The following is an 18799-nucleotide window of genomic DNA, read 5'->3' on the forward strand; positions in this document are numbered from 1 at the left end:
TTTTTGCTTTGTTTTGTTTTGTTTTGTTTTTCTAGTATTGGTGCTTGCACACAGCTGGGTTAGCACTCTACCGCTGACCTATATATTCACAGCTCTCATGTCAGCTGATAGGGTGACAGTTAATTATCAAGTATATATTTTGTTTTGTAATTAGCCTAGCCAAATACATTTTAGGTTCTGTGTTTGTGTTAAGTTTGCTTTTTGTCACTGTGACAAAATCCTAGGAAACACGTCTTAAAAGAAGAAAGATATATTAGTCTAATGATTTTAGTTCATGGTCATTTGACCTCAGTGATTCAGGGCCTGTGGGTCAAAGATCTGGTTACCCAGTCCCTTCCCTAGAGCCACCCTTCTAAACATGGTGCTGGGAATTGAGCATTCAACATGAGTTTTGGGAAGACATTTCATGTCCAAACTATAAGAATAAAACTCAAACTCATAACTCACAAAAATGACCATCTGAATACCTACCTGTAAAAATGTTTATCTTTTCCTGTTTGCTTAATAGAAGAATTGATTTTGTGTGTGTATACAGTTCTGACTACAAAACTTTGAAAATTGGCAAAGGATATACATTATTTAGTTGTACAAAGCACGTAGTCCTTTTGAATGGACACCCTATTGACCTTGGGCATTTTTGTCTGTTGCCCTCGTATGAGTGATTCATCATGTAAAAAACTGGATTTGAATAATATTTTTACTTGAAGTAAACCTAAGAGGAAACAAAAACACATTTGTGTGTAAAGGATCTTGATTGTTTTTATTATAGTCTTTCTACAGTTTGACTGTAAAATTATGTTCTGATCTCCAACAGGTTCCCTTCTTTGGTCCACTTTTTGACGGTGCTATTGTAAATGGAAAAGTTCTGCCCATTTTGGTTCGATCCACAGCAATAAATGCTAGCCGTGCTCTGAAGTCACTGATTCCATTGTACCAAAACTTGTATCCTTTTTAACTGTGTGCTTAACATACTAGCATATATCTACTTTACAGAAGGGTAAGTGCTTCTTCTGTATTAAGACTAGAATTTCTGTTTGTTGATAAGTAGTTGACAGAGTTCCTCCCTAGTGATTAATTGTGATACTTGAGTGGTAAGTTTCCTTACATACTTTTAATAAATACTAATCATTGGCTTAGTTTATTAGGATGCCATTATATGTCAAACTCTGTGCTACTCTGGCAGAGTAGAAATAATACAAACAATCATTGGAAATAATTCAATCTTCATGGGAAAAAAATTTACTACATTGTTTTAAAAGAGGAGTATGCAGGGTGTATACTAAGGGGCCAACCAGTCTGCTAGAAGTTGGTGTCCAGAAACATTCATGAGAAAAATGAAAATCGAACCATTCTTAAATGGTAAATAATGAGATGGGTGAGATTAAAAACCTTCTAAACATGGACCAGTATAACCAGTATAGCGTGAGTCATGAAGGCGTGGGATGCTCAGGAACATGGCTTCTGGAGCTAGCCTGTCTGTCTGGAGCTAGCCTGCCTGTCTGGAGCTAGCCTGCCTGTCTGGAGCTAGCCCGTCTGTCTGGAGCTAGCCCGTCTGTCTGGAGCTAGCCCGTCTGTCTGGAGCTAGCCTGCCTGTCTGGAGCTAGCCTGCCTGGCCAGCGCTCTCCTCCGGAGCTGCATTGCCCTCAGCATGTTCCTGAACTCAGTGTGCAATAGACTATGCACTTAGTGATGGGAACTACCTCATGGTCTTGGTCATGCCCCAGAATTAGGTTTGGTTTTTTTTCCCTTCCCTTCAGTTTCTAGAATTAAGCCCAGGCCTAGCTCATGCTAGACAGTCACTCTACCATCAAGTCAGAATCTCAGCCCAAGTCAGAGAATCTTTGAATCTCATTTTTTTTTTTTAATCTGTAAAAAGATTCTAATATTGTCTAGGCATTAATGTGAGCGCTAAATGAGATTTTATGTAATTAATTATATTACTTAGAAATATTACAATTGATATAAAACATCTCCACCCAAGACTAAGGAATTGCTTAATTGAGTTTTTATATTGGGCTGATTAGCTGCTTGAGGTGAATTCTCAGACCTACTTTATGATATTTTTAATATTTAATCATATTGAGATAATGGTTGCCACATTAGAGAGTATTGTAGGATGAAAAGAAATAATTTCAATGAAAATAGTGGAAATGAACACTGTTTTTAAAACAGCAGATCTGAACTGTCCTTACCAACAAAATTGCTTGCAGAATACTTAGACTAAGGGTCTGGAAAGCTGGCTCAGCAGTTCCGACGTACTGCTCTTGCAGAGGACCTGAGCTTGGTTCCACAACATGCAGCTCACATTTGAGCTCCATGATGCTTCTGGCCTCTTCAGGAACCTGTACTCACCTACATGGGCTGAGCACATGGACACACAAGCACACTTAACATTTTAAAATAAAAACAAAATAGGTGAAAATATTACATAGACCAAACAAACCTCTCTACAGTGTAGGAAATTGGTTTTCACACCATTTAAAAGTACTCATCCCTCCATATTCAGGGTTCACCATTTGAAAAATTCATCCAGCTGTATGGGAAAATACTTAGGAAAAAAAGGAAACTTCTTTTTCTTATCATTATCCCTTTAACAGTATGGGATAACAACTACTAATTTGGTACTTATATCTGTACAGTCATTCCTGTAAGTAATGTAGAGATTTATTATATATAAATGCTTTACCATTATTACCAAAGGGAACTAGATTTTTATTATCCATGGGGGTTCCTGAAAAATTGTACATATATATCAAGAGAAGTAATAATAGATATCCCTATCCTTCATCAATCCAGAGAATTTATTATCTTTTGCAAAATGCACAAGATAATCTATATTCTATAAGATATTTTATATTCTAATTGTTGAGGAGGAGACACATGTAGTAGGTGCTCCTATATCCAAAGCTGTAAAGGCAAAGAGAGTGGATCACTTCAGATCAGGAATTCAAGACAAATCGCAGATAGCATGACCCTATCTCAAACGTATAAATGAGTGAATAGAGGTAGGAAGGAATGTTATGGGGCAGTGACTTCTTTTCTTGATTTTAACATGAAGGTTTATATAATAAATTACAACTAGGTACTTATATTTAGAGGTATTAAAGTATGGGAATTTATGTTTTAATTTTAAGTAACATACTGATTTCAGAAATGTGTTCAATTTTAAAATGTATGTTTTTGACATCAGATTTTCAGTGAGAAAATTGTGTGTTCTAAAATCAATCAATATGCTTAACATGAATTATAGTAGCAATTGAAATAGAAGTTGGTTTTGAAAACCACCAGAGTTAGTTCTTTAATCCTCATCAAAGAAATAAAAAGGTGAAATATAATAAACTCGGTTGTATTTATGTAGTTATACTGCTGGGTCAGTTATCTTATGTACCATCATAGTGCCTGCTAAGATTCCACAGCATAAATTGTGCTATTTATGATCATTAAATGGAGTTTAAATTTTATCCTAGGAACATCTTCTGTAACTATGAATCTAATGTTGTTCAGAAAATGAGGACAGTATTGATTGCCATATGCTGCCCAAATCGATCATGCTAGCAACCAGAATTACAGTAATCTGTCAGTATTGATGACTGTCTTTCAAGCTTTGAAACCTCTCCCTCACTTCACTTGTTGTTTCTTACATTACTTGTACTTGAAAAGCATTTTCATGCAACCTCTGATTTTGTCAGCTAGGTACTTTTGTCTCTTAAGCTCAATTTGTTGGTTTGATCATGCAATTAGAATTGAATCGCCACACTTGGGAGGCCGACCAGGCAGACTCTGAGTAGCTGTTGAGCCAGAGCAGTGTTTCGGGTTTGATCTTAGGCCATCATTTTATTAGCGACCTAGAAAGAGTTCCAGTTTGTTTGGTTGCTTAGTTTGGGGTTTTACAATGGAAATGAAAGCTTTTATTTCATGGTCTTCTAAAGCTTTTATGTGATAATCTTGCCAGTTTTAACTCTATTCTTTAAGTAAAAATTTGTTTGATCCTTACGAAAGTTTCACTATGCCTTGAAAGGCACACGTTTAGTATAATGCTGTCATTGTTTATGATCTTTGTGTTTTAGTGTGAGATTTACATGTAGGAATTGTCAGAATTTATAGTATATAATCACATTAATAAATTCAGAGAAACAAAACTTGTAAGATGATGTAAGTCATCCTCTGTATCCATGAAGGATTAGTTCCTGAGGATACGAAATCTATAAATGGTTCAGTCCTTTCTACTAACTGGTATATTTTCATATAACCTATACAAAGGTACTTCATATGGTAATCATTTTTAAATTGCTTATGATAACTCATACAATGTAAATGTTACATAAATAATAAGAAAGATGTACTTTAAGGAATTGGCCTTTCTAGCTGTAGGGATTGATAAGTACCAAATCTGTAGACCTCATATTGCTGTCAGTCTTAAGACAACTAGCAGTAGAATCCTTTCTTTCTCATGTGACCTTCAGGTTTTTCTCAAAGCCTTTGACTGGATGAAGCCTGCCTGTGGAATGTGGGTAATGGACTTTCCTCAGGCCTACTAGTTTAAGTAGTAATCACATCTAGACTGGTGTTCAACCAAACTGTGTCCTTGAGCCAGCTAAGTTGACACATAATATTCATGGACTTATTCTGATTTGCTTCACATCTTAATCATTTCTCTTATATATTTTGATAAAAGTACACAAACCATAAATGTTGATATATGGTATGTTGATATATGATGAAGTATTATACTTATTAAGAGGTCAAAGATATATCCGAAGTTTTTTTCTTTGTTAAGATACATTTACTAGGGTATCAAGATGGCCAGGTCTGTGGTGCCATACACAAGTATATTTATTGAAAGCCAGGGCCAGTGGCACATTTCTATAAGTTACAACTTGGGAGTAACTGAGACAGGAGGAGTGTGAAGCCACCTGGGCAATAATAGCAAGACTCTATCTCAGAAGAAAAATGATATATGTGAATGTGTGTATATTTGTGTATATATGTATATACACACATCATTTGCACTATATTAGCAAAGATTTTGAATTGATGCTAACATTCAGGTGATACTTATTCTTATAAAGGTAATATTTAATAAGGAAAAATATGGATGGTTATAATACAAGTAGGGTTACAAATAAATTGGTATGAGAGTTCCATGGAGGAAGACATTAGTGTGGAATAAAATCAGGGAAGAATATGTAGAAAATCCATGTCTCAGTGGATAGGATTTGAGTAGATGAAATGTGACATGTATGCTGTAATTCTTTTTTTGTTATTGTTGTTTTTGTTTTTTGAGACAGGGTCTCTCTGTGTAACCCTGACTTCCCTGGAACTCACTGGCCTAGTCTCGAATTCACAGAAATTCATCTGCCCCTGTCTCTCAAGTGCTAAGATTAAAGGCATGCCCCACCAGGCCCAGCCAGTACTACAATTCTTGTGATTTATAGCTAGGGCTTTATATGTATCTATAAATAGTATATGTGATATTCTGAGATATACAGTATAAGGACTACTATATAGTTAAATGACATATTTAAAGAATGCTTTACATTTAGGCTTAATATGTTTTCCTACCACAACCAATATTATTTGGTTTGTCTCAATCTGTTTAGATTGACTTTTTCTTAAATGCCAGAATTGGCTTTGTTATCTATATCAGACAGATTACTAAATTCAATGATAATTCTTCAATTAGTCGCAGTTTGTTAGCCCTGCAGTTCTACTGCTCAGATGTAAAGGACCTGTTGCACAAGTGTGAGAGCCAAAGCTAAATGAATGGTAATTGATTGGCTCCATTAATGCAGGTCCCTTCATTACGGTAGGACATTGTAGAGCTCCTTAGGGGGGTCCCATCAATATTGCTGCCATTTCCTGTTAAAAGAAAATGAGTTTCTTGAAAAACTACCTAATTTTATGTATTTACTGTCCTTTGTAAAGCATTTTCTTAGAAGATAACATCAATAAATATGGACTATCCTTAATTTAATCTCTAAGAAGGAGATAATTATAGTACCAAACTCAAGATTAGTGTAAGGATTAAATAAAACTGTCCAGTGAAGCACTAGGCGTCCTGCCTGTCATCTGTAGCAGCAGTTCAGAGAACTGAGGTGTGAGGGAGCTAATGACAGTATTCCCGTCTCAAACACCAACCTGGGCATGCTGAAGGCTTACAATGGTTCTCTGCCTACTGCAGCAGATGTACACTTGCTTGATCACCTGTAAACTGCTCTTTTTATCTTGCCCTCCCAGACTCCTAGTTCTTCCTATAGCTTTGTCAAGCATGCCTCATGCTTCAACCCTGTATTTGTTGAGCTAAGCCAAATTCATCTTCTATTAATGTTCACTTCTTAACGCTCCAAGAGTAGGTGCCTCCGCTCTTTTCTACCTGTATGCTCTTTCATTATGACCTAATGATACATCTTGGGGGGGAGGCAAAAAAATTAAAATAATTTCTCCAATTAAACAAACTTATTGCTCACACTGCCTGGAAACATTTTGCTATAGTGCTTATGCATTTGTACACATATTTATGTTTTACTTTCCTCCTGATTTCAGTGACTTAGCACAATGTCTGGCCTATGGTAAATGGGCAATAACACACCATAATAGAACAAAGGCTGTTAATAGTGGGTGGGTTCTTAGCTTTTTTTCAGCAGAAAAAATTTACTGATTATACTCTAAAAGTTCACATGTGTTCTTTTGCCTATATTTTTAGAGGTTTATTTCTATTTTTAAGAGACCGTGCGTGCATGCATACGTATGTGCATCTATGTTCTCTCTTTCTTTCACACATTCTCTCTCTCTCTCTCTCTCTCTCTCTCTCTCTCTTTCTCTCTCTCTCTGTGTGTGTGTGTGTGTGTGTGTGTGTGTGTGTGTGTGTGTGTGTGTGTACATAGATGAATGTGGAGGTATCAGGTCTCCCTGGAACTAAAGGACAGGTAGTTGTGAGCCTTCCACACAGGTGCTGGGAAGACCGTCTACAGGAGTAACACTGTTCTTAACTACTAACTCATCTCTCCAGCCTATGTTTTTGAGTTTATTATTAGCTTATTTTTTGAAACATTAAAAAAAAACCTTTTTTTTTTGTAACTTAGTTTTAAATTTGTATTAAACTGGGTTGCATGGGGCTAGGAAAGATGGCTCAGAGGTCAAGCTCTTGAAAAGAGCCTTGAGTTCAGTTTGCAGCACCCATGAGAAAGATCATAACTATCTGTAACACCAGTTCCACAGGATCCAGGACCTTCTTCTCAACTCCACTGACACAAGGCACATGCATGGTGTATATACATGCATGCAAGAAAAATACTCACACATACAAAATATAATAAATCTTTAAAATGTTATAACTTGGCTGCCACTTTGTAGAGTATACTAGATGGGTGAAATGACATCTAGAACCAGAAGAAATTGCTTTGACACATGATTAAAACAACAGCATATACATGGAAAAGATCAGTTTTGTTTGGTTGGCTTTTGTTTTTGAGAAGGTGTCCTGCTATGTAGCTCTGGCTGACCTAGTATTTACTGTGTAGACCAGGCAGGCCTTGCATTTACAGATATCTGCTTGCCTCTGCCTGCTGTGTACTAGGATTAAAGTTGTACAGCACCATGTCCCAGGAGTTTGTATTTTGGCTGTTAGTCAGTGTATCTTTATTAATGATGATTATATTTAGTGAGGTCATATATTTTCACAGATGAATGATAAAAGATGAGGGGCAAAGAGTATCTTTCAGGGAGAAAAGTGAGCCAAGATATGTCTGACGTGATGGCAATGGCAGATGTTGGTGTCCCCATCAAAATGATTTTGTGCAGTTAAAGTTCCAAATGCTCCCACATCCTTACTAAAAGCAAGAACGGTCAGAGCCACAGGTGAGCGGTAGAGGGAGCTGAGGTACTGTGGGTGCTGGGGAGCTAGCCCTTCAGTCACTTGCTGGGACATTTGTACCTGTGTATTCTTGCCATTAGCAGCTCCACAAGGAGCCTCCCTATCTGATAGCATACTTCATACTTTCTGAATCACTGTTTTGAACTTAATGGACAAATTGGTTAGCTGGTAAATATTCAGAGATGTGAAGGAAGTCTTTTGTGTCCTTGCAGCCATTGTTTGATAGTAATTGTTGTATTAGGACTTCTCCAAGAGTTAAAATATTCTTATTGGCCTGCCTGTGGCTAATTGGAGTATTTACATCTTCTGTGTTAAAGACATGGGTATTACTTTCAAGAATTTTTCTGTATTCTTACATATCCCATTGACCTGGATTTTGTTGACAACCCTAATAGTGTCTCTGCAAATAAAGCAGTTCTTTAAACAGGGCCCATGGATATGCGTTGTATTTCTGTAGTGATGCTGATATATTCCCTACCCTACTGTGTGGTTTGTTTGTTTGTTTGTTTGTTTTTCTTTTTCTTTTTTAGCTCTTCCTTTCATTGGGTGGAAACCTTGTTGATGACATCTAATTATCTAGTAGATTCTTCTCAGTCATTGTAGTACTCTTTTATCACATTTTTTAAAGTTGTTATTGATTTGGAAATAACATATCTGACTTAAGCTTTCAACAAGAAAAAATAAATAAAAGCAACCAAATATGGTGGCAAACACCTATAGAAGCAACTACTTGAAAAGCTGAGGCAGGAGGATCACAAGTTTTAGAACAGACTAGAATACATAGTAAGTTCACTATGTCTCCAAGAGTAAAAACCAAAGGTTTTCTTTAAGGGGTCTGGAACTTGCTGGAAGAACTCTTGTGTAGCATATTTAATTCTCTAACAATGAAAAGAGGCTGAGGGAGAAAGAAGAGGAAGGGGAGCCCCAAAATAAAAAGTAAGGAAATAAATGTAAAACTCTATGGTTTATAATAAATATGTGATGAGAATAGAGAAAGTTCTGTGGAATTGAACCAGTAGTCTAAAAGTGCCAAATTCTCATTCTCAAACACTTTCTCTCTCCTCTACTCCCCATCCCATCTGTCTGTCTCCCTTCCTCCCCACCCGCACCCCCCCCCGTGTGTGTGTGTGTGTGTGTGTCTGTCTGTCTGTCTGTCTGTCTGTCTGTCTGTCTAGATAAGGATATAGCTCTGGCTAGGCTGAGATTCTATATAGACCGCACTCAGCTTGAACTCTCAGAGATCCACCTGCCTCAGCCTTCCATGTGCTAGAATTAAAGGTGTGGGTCACTACACCTGGTGGTAACATTGTCTCTTAATGTTCTCTTGAGGTAATCTTTTATTTGGGTTTCACTTGATATTAATAATTTTACTATATTTGCACTGTAGGAACTCACAAAAAATGGCTTTAGTTACATGATCAACTTTATTTTATAACAATGTTGTTATAATCTGGAATATAGGTTTTCTCCTCTACCAAGACCTGACATTAACCATATTACTAAGGAATTTCTGGTCATTCACTTACTCACATATTTGTTGACTCCATTCTATCTAGGAGACACTGTCTGAGCAAAGCTAGAATTTTAAAAGTTGCTGCTTCCTCCAAGTGTGGCTGTGATGGTGCACATCTTTAATTCCATCACTAAGGAGGCAGAGGCAAGTGGAGAGTCTCTGAGTTCAAGGCCAGTCTGATCTTCATATGGAGTTCTAGTACAGCCAGAGCTATTTAGTGAGACTTTGTCTCACACATACAAAAAGGTACCCCATTTGAGGCGTACAGTGGTGTAGGAGAGGGGAGCCCTATGAACTAGATTAGTGTGCAAGATTGTGATGGTGATTGTGTATGAGAAAAAAAAAGATAGTGTTGGGGTGGAGGGCATTAGGATTGGCTTTCCCAAGGTGATCTAGTCTGCAGATTACTTCAAAGATACACAGGACTTTATGGACAGAGAAGACTAAAGTGGCTCAGGGTAGGAAAGGGACATGGTTAACATATGAAGTGTACTGTTATTAATGCAAGTTAGGACCAGGGATCCGTGGGTAAAAACCATCTGAGTTCATCCCTCTGCACCCACTTAAAAGCCATGTGGTGCATGCATCTGTATTCCCAGCACTAATGTGGATTAAAGGTGGAGACAGGAACATTGGCCAGAAGCTTGCTTCAGCAGTTCAGTTGCTGAAATGAAAGACCTTACCTCAAAACAAAGTGGAAGAAAGAATCAACTCCCCCAAACAGTTGTTCTCTAACTTCCTGTGAGTGCTGAAGTACAGGGTGTCCATTCTCCCTCTCCACCTAAGACATAAATCCGATTTTTTTTTTTGGGGGGGGGGGTGTCTCGAGACAGGGTTTCTCTGTGTAGCCCTGGCTGTCCTGGAACTCACTCTGTAGACCAGGCTGGCCTCGAACTCAGAAATCCTCCTGCCTCTGCCTCCCAAGTGCTGGGATTAAAGGCGTGCACCACCACCGCCCGGCCAAATCCGATTTTTAATGCAAGAAGTCCACACTGCTCGGTGATGGAGTGCCGAGAGAAGAGTGGGGGCAGGTGAGGATGGAGACATGTGTCTAAACAAGCAGTGGAGCTGAGAAGAAAGAAAGGCAACACAAACTGGTTTTTTTTTTTTTTTTTTTTTTTTTTTTTTGGTGTTACTGACAATGTGGCAGCCAGTGACAATCTCTTCCATTGTTGTATGCCTTTTGTCTGATGATTAATTGAGGAATTACACTTTAATCATTTTTCATTCCTTGGAAAAGCCTTTCCAATGCATGTTTTATTAACTATCATTTTTATAAACTTCACTTTTTTATATAATTTATTAAGCAATTATTGTCAGACTACTAACAGTAATAGCTTGTATCTTAGTGAGACTGAGAAGGTATCTGTGAATGCTTGGTAACATTTATGCATATTTGTCATTTTTAAAGAGCATTTGAGATTTTATATTTTCTATGGTAGACTTTTGGCGGGCTGAGAGTCAGATTCAGTGTGTGTGCACTAAACAAACACTCTACTTCTGAGCAAGCTGTACCTCAGCGCTTCTTTTCTTGAGACAGGGTTTTTATCACAGGTTTACTGTGTTCCATGGGCTGGCCTTGAACTCTGAGTCTGCTTCTGTCTCCCAAGTTATTGGGATTACAGTTTGTGCCCCAAAACCTGGTTTAGACTGCATTCTTCCATAACAGTTTCGCTGTTTTTATATACTATGCTTTTATACATTACTGACAAGGTAAGTGTTTATAGCCTATTTTTTTGTGGAGGGGTTCCTGTTCTTATTATATGTTGGCTTCATGACAAAAAAAATACTTCCACTGACTTAAGTGTTTTTGTCAAATCTAGTGTGATAGTATGGTACACAAATGCCAATCTAGACAGTTGGGCCATATCACAGTGTGCCAGAGGGAAGATAGAAAGCTCCATTAAGATCTGGACATACTGTTCCTAAACATCCAAACATGATGTTGGTCTGCGTCGTCCTTCCCTTCTCACCGGTGCTGGCTGAAACAGGGTTTTCATCCCCATGTTTAAAAACCTGTGTCTGTGGGTGATAAGGATAAACTGATACGTTCTTACTATTATTTATCACACTTAGTTCAAATTGCATTCTAGTCTTCATCTAAATATAAAAACATCTGCAGATTCAGATGGCATTTGGGGGATTCAGAGAGCAAGTAGGCTATGAAGCAGAAGTCAGCCTAACTTGTTAGCCTATTTGACATACAAAATAAAGTGCTTTTAATCCTTCTCATTTTATTAGAGAGCTTTTAATACTGAATTTTTAATAACTCTACAATGAAATAAAAAAATTGAAAGCATAGGTCAGAACGCTCCCTGTTTTCTGCTAAACCCGTTCTCTCAAACACACTATAGCTTATTTAGACTGTAACTTTTGCTTGCCAAACCACTGTTGCCATCCATCTGTCCATGCCAGTTGTAAAGAGGGTTCAGCTTTTGGTGAGGCTTTGCATTTCACATAAGGTATGTGAAGTGAAATTTCACAAGGGACATGATGGATCCTGATTCTTAGTGATAAACCTTTGGGGCCATCAGGGTTGGCATATGGTCCAGTATGATATGAAGGCTTGGGTTCCCTGGCTTCACTTCTTTGGCGTGAAGCTGATAAAACCTGGCTCTTGAGTATTATTTCACTGGACACCAATCATGGGCAGCAGGAACTGCCCATTTAACTCTCTGTGGGAAGGAAGCCCAGAGAGCGCTCACAATGGTACTATTGTCAAGTCGCAAACTGCTCTGAACAGCTTGACAGCTAGGGAGGAGGGGAAGGGGTTGCTTTACTAATTGCTGCTCAGAAAAGAGAAGGAGCAAAGAGAGCTGTTGTAGAACTGATGTTTCCACATTTGCTTACTCTCCTGACAGGAGTGTTGACTTTCCTTTAGCACATAGCTACTATCAAAAAGAAAGCAAATGAGTATATTTGAGCCGCCACCTGTAGTACTTACTCCTTGTTCACATGCCACAGCCATCCTCAGCCCTCCTGCTTACACTATAGCAATGGCCATTTTAGGTCACCATAGTTCTATGTTTAGATGAAAATCAGGTATTCTTATAGCCTCATTTTAAATGAGAAATGGCTTTAAACCACCACATTTCACATAAAATAACAAATCTGGCTTTGTTTACTTTATACTTTGCCTTTTTGGAATTTCTAGATATCTGAGTGTATAACCGCATATATATGGTATATTATTATAGAAATGTAAAGCAACTGTGTTACAGTTACAAATGCTAAAATAAGTAACATAGCACATCTTAAGGTTAATTCCTACATTTACAATTTAATAACTAGCTAATGACTGTTTTAATCATGTACCCTTGCCTCTGTGAGGTCTGTCTAGTTTGAGTATCTTTAAAAGTGGGAAGGTTGTTTACTCTTTCTGAAGTATACCCTGTTGTTTGTATAAACACTCCTTGAGCTTTTCTGTTTAATTCTGCAACTCTTTCCACAGGCCATTGATCATTGTGAAGCAAACAAACAATGATCTACTTCTTTTTTCTTTTTAAGTTAAAGCTTATTTTAAGCTCCGGGGATTCTGACCCCATAGTATGTTTCCACAGATGATTATTTTTCCAACTGAATTAAATTGACCAGTTATATTTGATGTTATAGTTTATGTAGCTGCCCTTGTATATAGCAGGAAGAGATATTTTAGGACAACTTTTTACTGTAATTTCTTATGTGATTGAGATGTTCCTGCTAAAGTTGGAGAAAGTTGAGTGCACATTTTATATAATTATTAAATCTGTAAACTTTACTAGAATTCCCTCTCCTTGTATCCCCTTAAGTAATTTAGTAAATGGCACTAGTGCAGTATTTCAGAAACAGTAAGTCACTGAGTGCCCATCCTCCGGTCTACTGCAGAATAGATTATATTTAAAGTCAAGATGAATGGGCAGATTTGGATGTTAAAGCCCAGTGTCCCAGGCTGTCATTCCCTGGGGGCACATAGTGCATTAGTTTAAGCCAATATACTGCTTATCATAGATTCTATGACCATATTTGAAATGGCAATTTGCTGTGCTTTGTTAATACTTGCTATGATAATAAAATCACTTTACTGTATGCTCAATAATTACAGCATTTAAAATTTTAATTATATTAGTACACATTTAAGTAGAGATAAAACTTAAGTAATTGTATACTGTAAAATCTCGCTTTAGAGTTTGGGGAGATTTTTGGTTTGGGGGTGTTTTTTCACTTTTGTGTGTGTGTGTGTGTGTGTGTGTGTGTGTGTGTGTGTGTGTGTGTACGTGTCTGTGTTTATATGTTAGTTATTTTTTCCTTTTTGTGATGATCTGTAAAGATTTGAGTCTAGTATTTAACTGAAACTCCTACATCAATTTCCTCTATTTTGATGTACTGGAAATTTTGTTCACAAAGAAACAACACAAAAAGACTGTGTACCTCCCAGGAGTTTAAGCTTACTCCAATACTAGTAATTTTGGAACAGTTCTTTAATCAATAGGAAAATTTCATTATTAAAAATTAATGATGTTACTCTTAAGTAGATCTTAACAAGAATAGGTAGAAATTTTTTATTTCATTGAAATTGAAATTTAGATAGCTTAGTTTTTCTTTTAAATATTTTTTTCATACACCTTTTGTGAAAGTAGGAGAGAGATATGTCAGTATTAGATAGTCATGGTAGTGACTTTGGAAATCGCCAATGATTATTAGATTATTAAATCAGGAGGTATTTTTAGAGACTTTGGATGAGTTTGAATTTTTAAGCCTGTTTATTTGAGGCTAATCTTTCTTAATGTATTTACATGAACATTGGTAAAATGGGCTTTATCAACTCTTCTGATGTTTTCATTTACTAGTTGACTGATTTATGAGCAATTATATATGGTAAAAATTTGTTCCACTCCAGCTTTCAGTAATAGAGCTCTCCTCACACTGCCTTAGCACCTGCTATGGATTTTGAGTCATCTGGCAGCCATGGGACTCCGATAAAGAAGTACCAGGTGTCCTGCCTATCTCTAATTGAGATGCAGTGAAAACAATGCAGACTTGGCAATATGGTTGAGAGGGTGGATTAAAGCCCAGCTTTGTCAGCCCTGACAAATCGCAGCTTTCCCTAAACGGTGGAGATAGTGTCCGCTACTAAAGAATGCCATTAATTCAAGACATCGTAAAAACAGACAGTGGTCACAACCTGTTGCAGACTTTTCGAGAAGGCCTTCTGCTAGCCAGATACAATTAAACAAAATGATATTTAAGAGAATTTGTCTTTGCTGCAAATGAACTAGACTGCAAGTTTCTTGAAGGACTTAGCTACAGTAAGTAGAAAAGAGACAGAGTAGACCTTCCCCTGCAAAATCCTTAGTTTACTAGACATGGCTTTGTAATGTAAACAATAGTTTACACTCATTTCATAAAGCTTATAGGATACTTTGTGTTCCTATGCATGTCAGTGTCACGTGATACTTTACTACTAATACTAAGTAGCATGAGATCTTTGAAGTGTATTTGTAAAGTATGCCTATACATATTATATATCAATAAAATTCATCTTCATTATTCAAGGCTACTCAATGATTTTGCCTTGCAGTATATAAAGGTATTTCATGGCCTTCTAAAAGTAAAATGTTAAATATCATTTGAATTCTCTTCTCATTTTTTAAGATAAATAAGGACTTTTTTTTACTACGGCATATATATTAAAAATACAATAATTATGTTGTAATGATATAAGTGTATTTTTCAAACTTTCCAGCCTTAGAATTTAAGCTAATGTTCATTGTCTTGACCAGCTTTGGGATAACATGCCTCATAGCCTCCTCCTTCTTTTTTTTTTTTTTTAAATCCTCCACAAAGCATGCAGCTCAGTAAAATTAGATATAAAAGATACTGAGGTGTTAACTAGAACACAAGTTTCTAGTCCCAATGTGACTCGACAGCAACTTTGTTTTGAACAGACTGCAGCACCCCTCCTCCAGGCAAGACTCACTCTGAACACACATTCTGCCTGAGTCTCAAGCACTTGGAGGCTGAGGCAGGAGGATGGTGAGTTTCAGGCTAGCCTGAGCTCCAAAACAAGGTTCTGTCTCCAAAAACATTACAGAAAAAAGCAAAACAAAAAACCAAAAGCAACAACAAAAACAAGTAGCTCCTGAGTTTATTTCAGTTCAACTTCCTGTTTTGTGTGTGTGTGTGTGTGTGTGTGTGTGTGTGTGTGTGTGTGTGTGTATGTAGGAACCAGCACATCTGATGAAAGCTGTGTTGAGTTTCTGATCATCTGAACCATCTACTTTCTTGCTGTATTAGTGATATACTTTGCTCCTTCTGCCCATCCATATGATAATGGAGGTAGACAACCGTCTTCTAACTGGGATAGCCAATACTCTTGCTATACTAAATAATATTTTAAACTTATTTTTACATGCAGTAGTTTTATTGGAAGGTAACCCCCATTATAAGTTGAAGATCATCTTTGGCTGCACAGTGAGTTTTAGGCCCCTCTGGACTACTTAAAGCCCTGTCTCAGAAACAAAGGAAAGGAGAGAAGGAGTCCTGCCTGTCCCTGACACTGATAGCACGTCTGTGTTGCTGCTGCACTTTGTAGACAAGAGGCTCTGTGGATGTTTGTGCTGTGCTTTAGTTGTTCGTTTGGTGGTTAGGCAGGTAGAGACTGATGTCACAGAGGCAGAGGCCATGCACTTTTATCATTGTAGTTTCAGTACCTAGCACAACTTGCAAAGCTAATTACAAATAGCATCAACCAGTTGGTAACAATTTAAGTAGTAATCAGTTTACAGCACTTAAATTACAACTCAAAGTGCAATTTAAATAACACTCTCCAATACAAATAGTTCATTCAGTAGTCAAAATTTCAAACTAATGGTTTCTGTCAGAATTCTTGGAATCTCAAAGATAGAGAAGAGACAAAAAACTTCTAATCCCCAAAGCTATAGAAAAGTCACAGGCTGAGTGGAGAACACATGCTTCCTTAAGGGAGCCAGAATTTCCTGAGCAGGCTTTATGCCCTCCCTAAAACTGTCATTGATAACAAAGTCCAAAACTTCAGGTGTTCTTTAAAAGAAACCATCTTTAGGGTGAGGTACCCCCCACCTGTATTTAGGAGATAAGTCAATAAACTTATCTCCTAAATACATTAAATTTAAGAAAAAAATAATAGTAAAAATCTTTAATACTTGTTTACAATTATAATATTTATAACACTAATTATGCTTTATTCTTATGTGTTATATAATTCAAGTGTATATGCATGAAAAGTTTCCATTTCTTTTAGTCTAATCATAAATTACATGCTAGCTAAATGTACAACCGACTGAATCATGCCTTGGGATCAGTGATCACAAAACTAAAGATGAGGCTGGGCTTGGTGGTCCACACCGTTAATCCAGGCACTTGAGAGTCAGAAACAGGTGGATCTCTGTGGGTTGAAGGCCAGCCTGACCTACACAGCAAGTTCTAGAACAGCCAAAGATATGTAATAGAGAAACCATGTCTCAAAAAAAAAAAAAAAAAGTAAACGTATTTTTGTTTCTCATGGTAAAGGCAGTTTAAAATTATAGGATTAAGAAAATGTGTAGAGACTTAAGGTTGTAACTTCTTTAAGACCAATCTCCCTTTTAGTCTAGTCTCCTTGCAGTTCAATACAATAAAAATATTTATCGCTTAACATTTTTCTTCATGTTTAATTTTCTTATTGTCAGAATAAATCAAAAAGCCCTCTGTAAGGACCACAATAAGAAACATTATTACAGAGTCCTGACACGTGAATATAGGTATATTTTGGATGGGTGGATGCTCACTTTGTAACCCAAACTAGCCTAGAATTTAAGACCCTCTTGCATCAGCTTTTAAGTGCTGAAATTGAGGTGTGTGCAAGCATATCTGGCAAGAAAGGTATATTTCCTACCTCAGCATTGAAAACTTTCCTTAAAGCAGGGCATGGTGGAGTACACCTGTAGTTCCAGAAGATGCTGTGCTCTGTTAGCCTGGACAGGATAGAAACAGGGAAAGGAAGGAGGGAAATGTAAAAATAGCACCTACCATTTACAAAGATGTGCACCAAACCCTAAACTAGACAAAAATAATATATTGTCTATATTGGTTATATTGGCTTCATTGCTGACAGGGGAGCAGAATTTGTCCATAAGAGTAGATAAAGAGTTACTTTGAGGTTTACAATTTCTAAAAACTCACTAAAGCTATTTGTACAATTAGAGTCTTTACATTTGGGTATATTGCAAAGGTCCCTTCCTTCATAAAAGTATTGGGTAAACTTTTAAATAAAGTTTAAGTTCAAGAAATGTGCAGCAGCATTTGTACCTCTGTAGCATGAAAATAGATAATTGTCAGCACATATATAGGGGACCTTTGGGCTACAATGTGTTTATGTTCTTTAATGCCCTAAAACAGTGAATAGGAGCAGATGGTGATATCCCTATAAACTGTAGAAAGGGAAATTCATACTTACCTTTCTAGGGCCAGGGTAAAACTGGACTCATTTTCTTAAGAGCCTGTCTTGAAATTTAAAATTAAAAGCAATTACTCAAAAGGTCTACTAATGTAAACCTAATGAAGTTCGGCTCGGCTTTAAACTGTTTCTTTGTGGCAGAGCATGTGTAGTGCCCTTCATTATTTTCAGAATTGTAATATCCCTTCCCCTTTTCTGCTTTGCAGAAAATACAAGGACAAAGGATTAGTGGGTAATTATATTGCTATGATTACAGCACCTGTGTGGGTAGGGAGGGTAGGTGGGGGGGGGGGGTTGGGGGGTGTCTTGTGTGTGTGTGTGTCTGTGAGTGGGTGGGAGTGTGGGGATGTGTGAATGTGTGTGGGGCTGGAGGTAAGTGTGTGTTTGATAGGCCATTTCTGTGTTAAAGATTACTGCTAGCTAAAATTTGTAAGCTAATTTTACCTTGAAATGTCTTAAAATTTACAACAAGCACTTCTATGAGTTCAACTGAGATTGGCACTTTAAATTAAATTGTAGTTCTGAATATTTGTGTTAGTTCCCCTTTTATCATCTTACCCATTTCAGCATTTTAATTTTAGTGCTATTGACAGCACTCACTCATAGTGGGAATAAAGCTTGAGTTGTTCTCTTTTTGCTACCCATTGAGTTTGTGTATGCTGCTCAATTTCAAGGTACCAATAACTCTTCCCTAGAGAGATGCCTCTTTTAAGAGTCTGACCTATGAAGAGATACAGGCTTTGGCTGCTTTAGATTTCAGTTTCAACTACAGATGTTAAGGCTATTCTTTAGAGCTGTAAAACCATTACAGTTGTAAAAGTGCCTGGATCCAGGACTGGTGGAAGTTTATCGCATCTCCTAATTATGTTTTCTGAACCAAAAATTGTGAAGGTGTGTTGTATGTACGTAGATTGAGTTGGTTCGTCTTTATATTATTTAATTTGGCTACAATCAACTTGAA

At 37.2% G+C, this 18799-nt stretch overlaps 1 protein-coding gene across 7 annotated transcripts in view; it reads left to right on the plus strand.

Moving 5' to 3' along the window:
- Positions 1-18799, plus strand: part of Ralgapa1 (Ral GTPase activating protein catalytic subunit alpha 1) — a 210746-nt gene that overhangs the window by 179648 nt on the left and 12299 nt on the right. For all 7 annotated transcript variants that reach the window (XR_013113153.1, XM_034514151.2, XM_034514149.2 and 4 more), the window contains one exon: positions 815-942. Coding sequence is in view for 6 of the 7 variants with exons in the window: in XM_034514151.2 (XP_034370042.1) it covers positions 815-942 (128 nt within the window). In the remaining variant the exon portion in view is untranslated. The remainder of the gene's footprint in view (positions 1-814; positions 943-18799) is intronic.

This window comes from Arvicanthis niloticus, chromosome 11 (genome assembly GCF_011762505.2).
Source record: "Arvicanthis niloticus isolate mArvNil1 chromosome 11, mArvNil1.pat.X, whole genome shotgun sequence".
Taxonomy (NCBI): Eukaryota; Metazoa; Chordata; class Mammalia; order Rodentia; family Muridae; genus Arvicanthis; species Arvicanthis niloticus.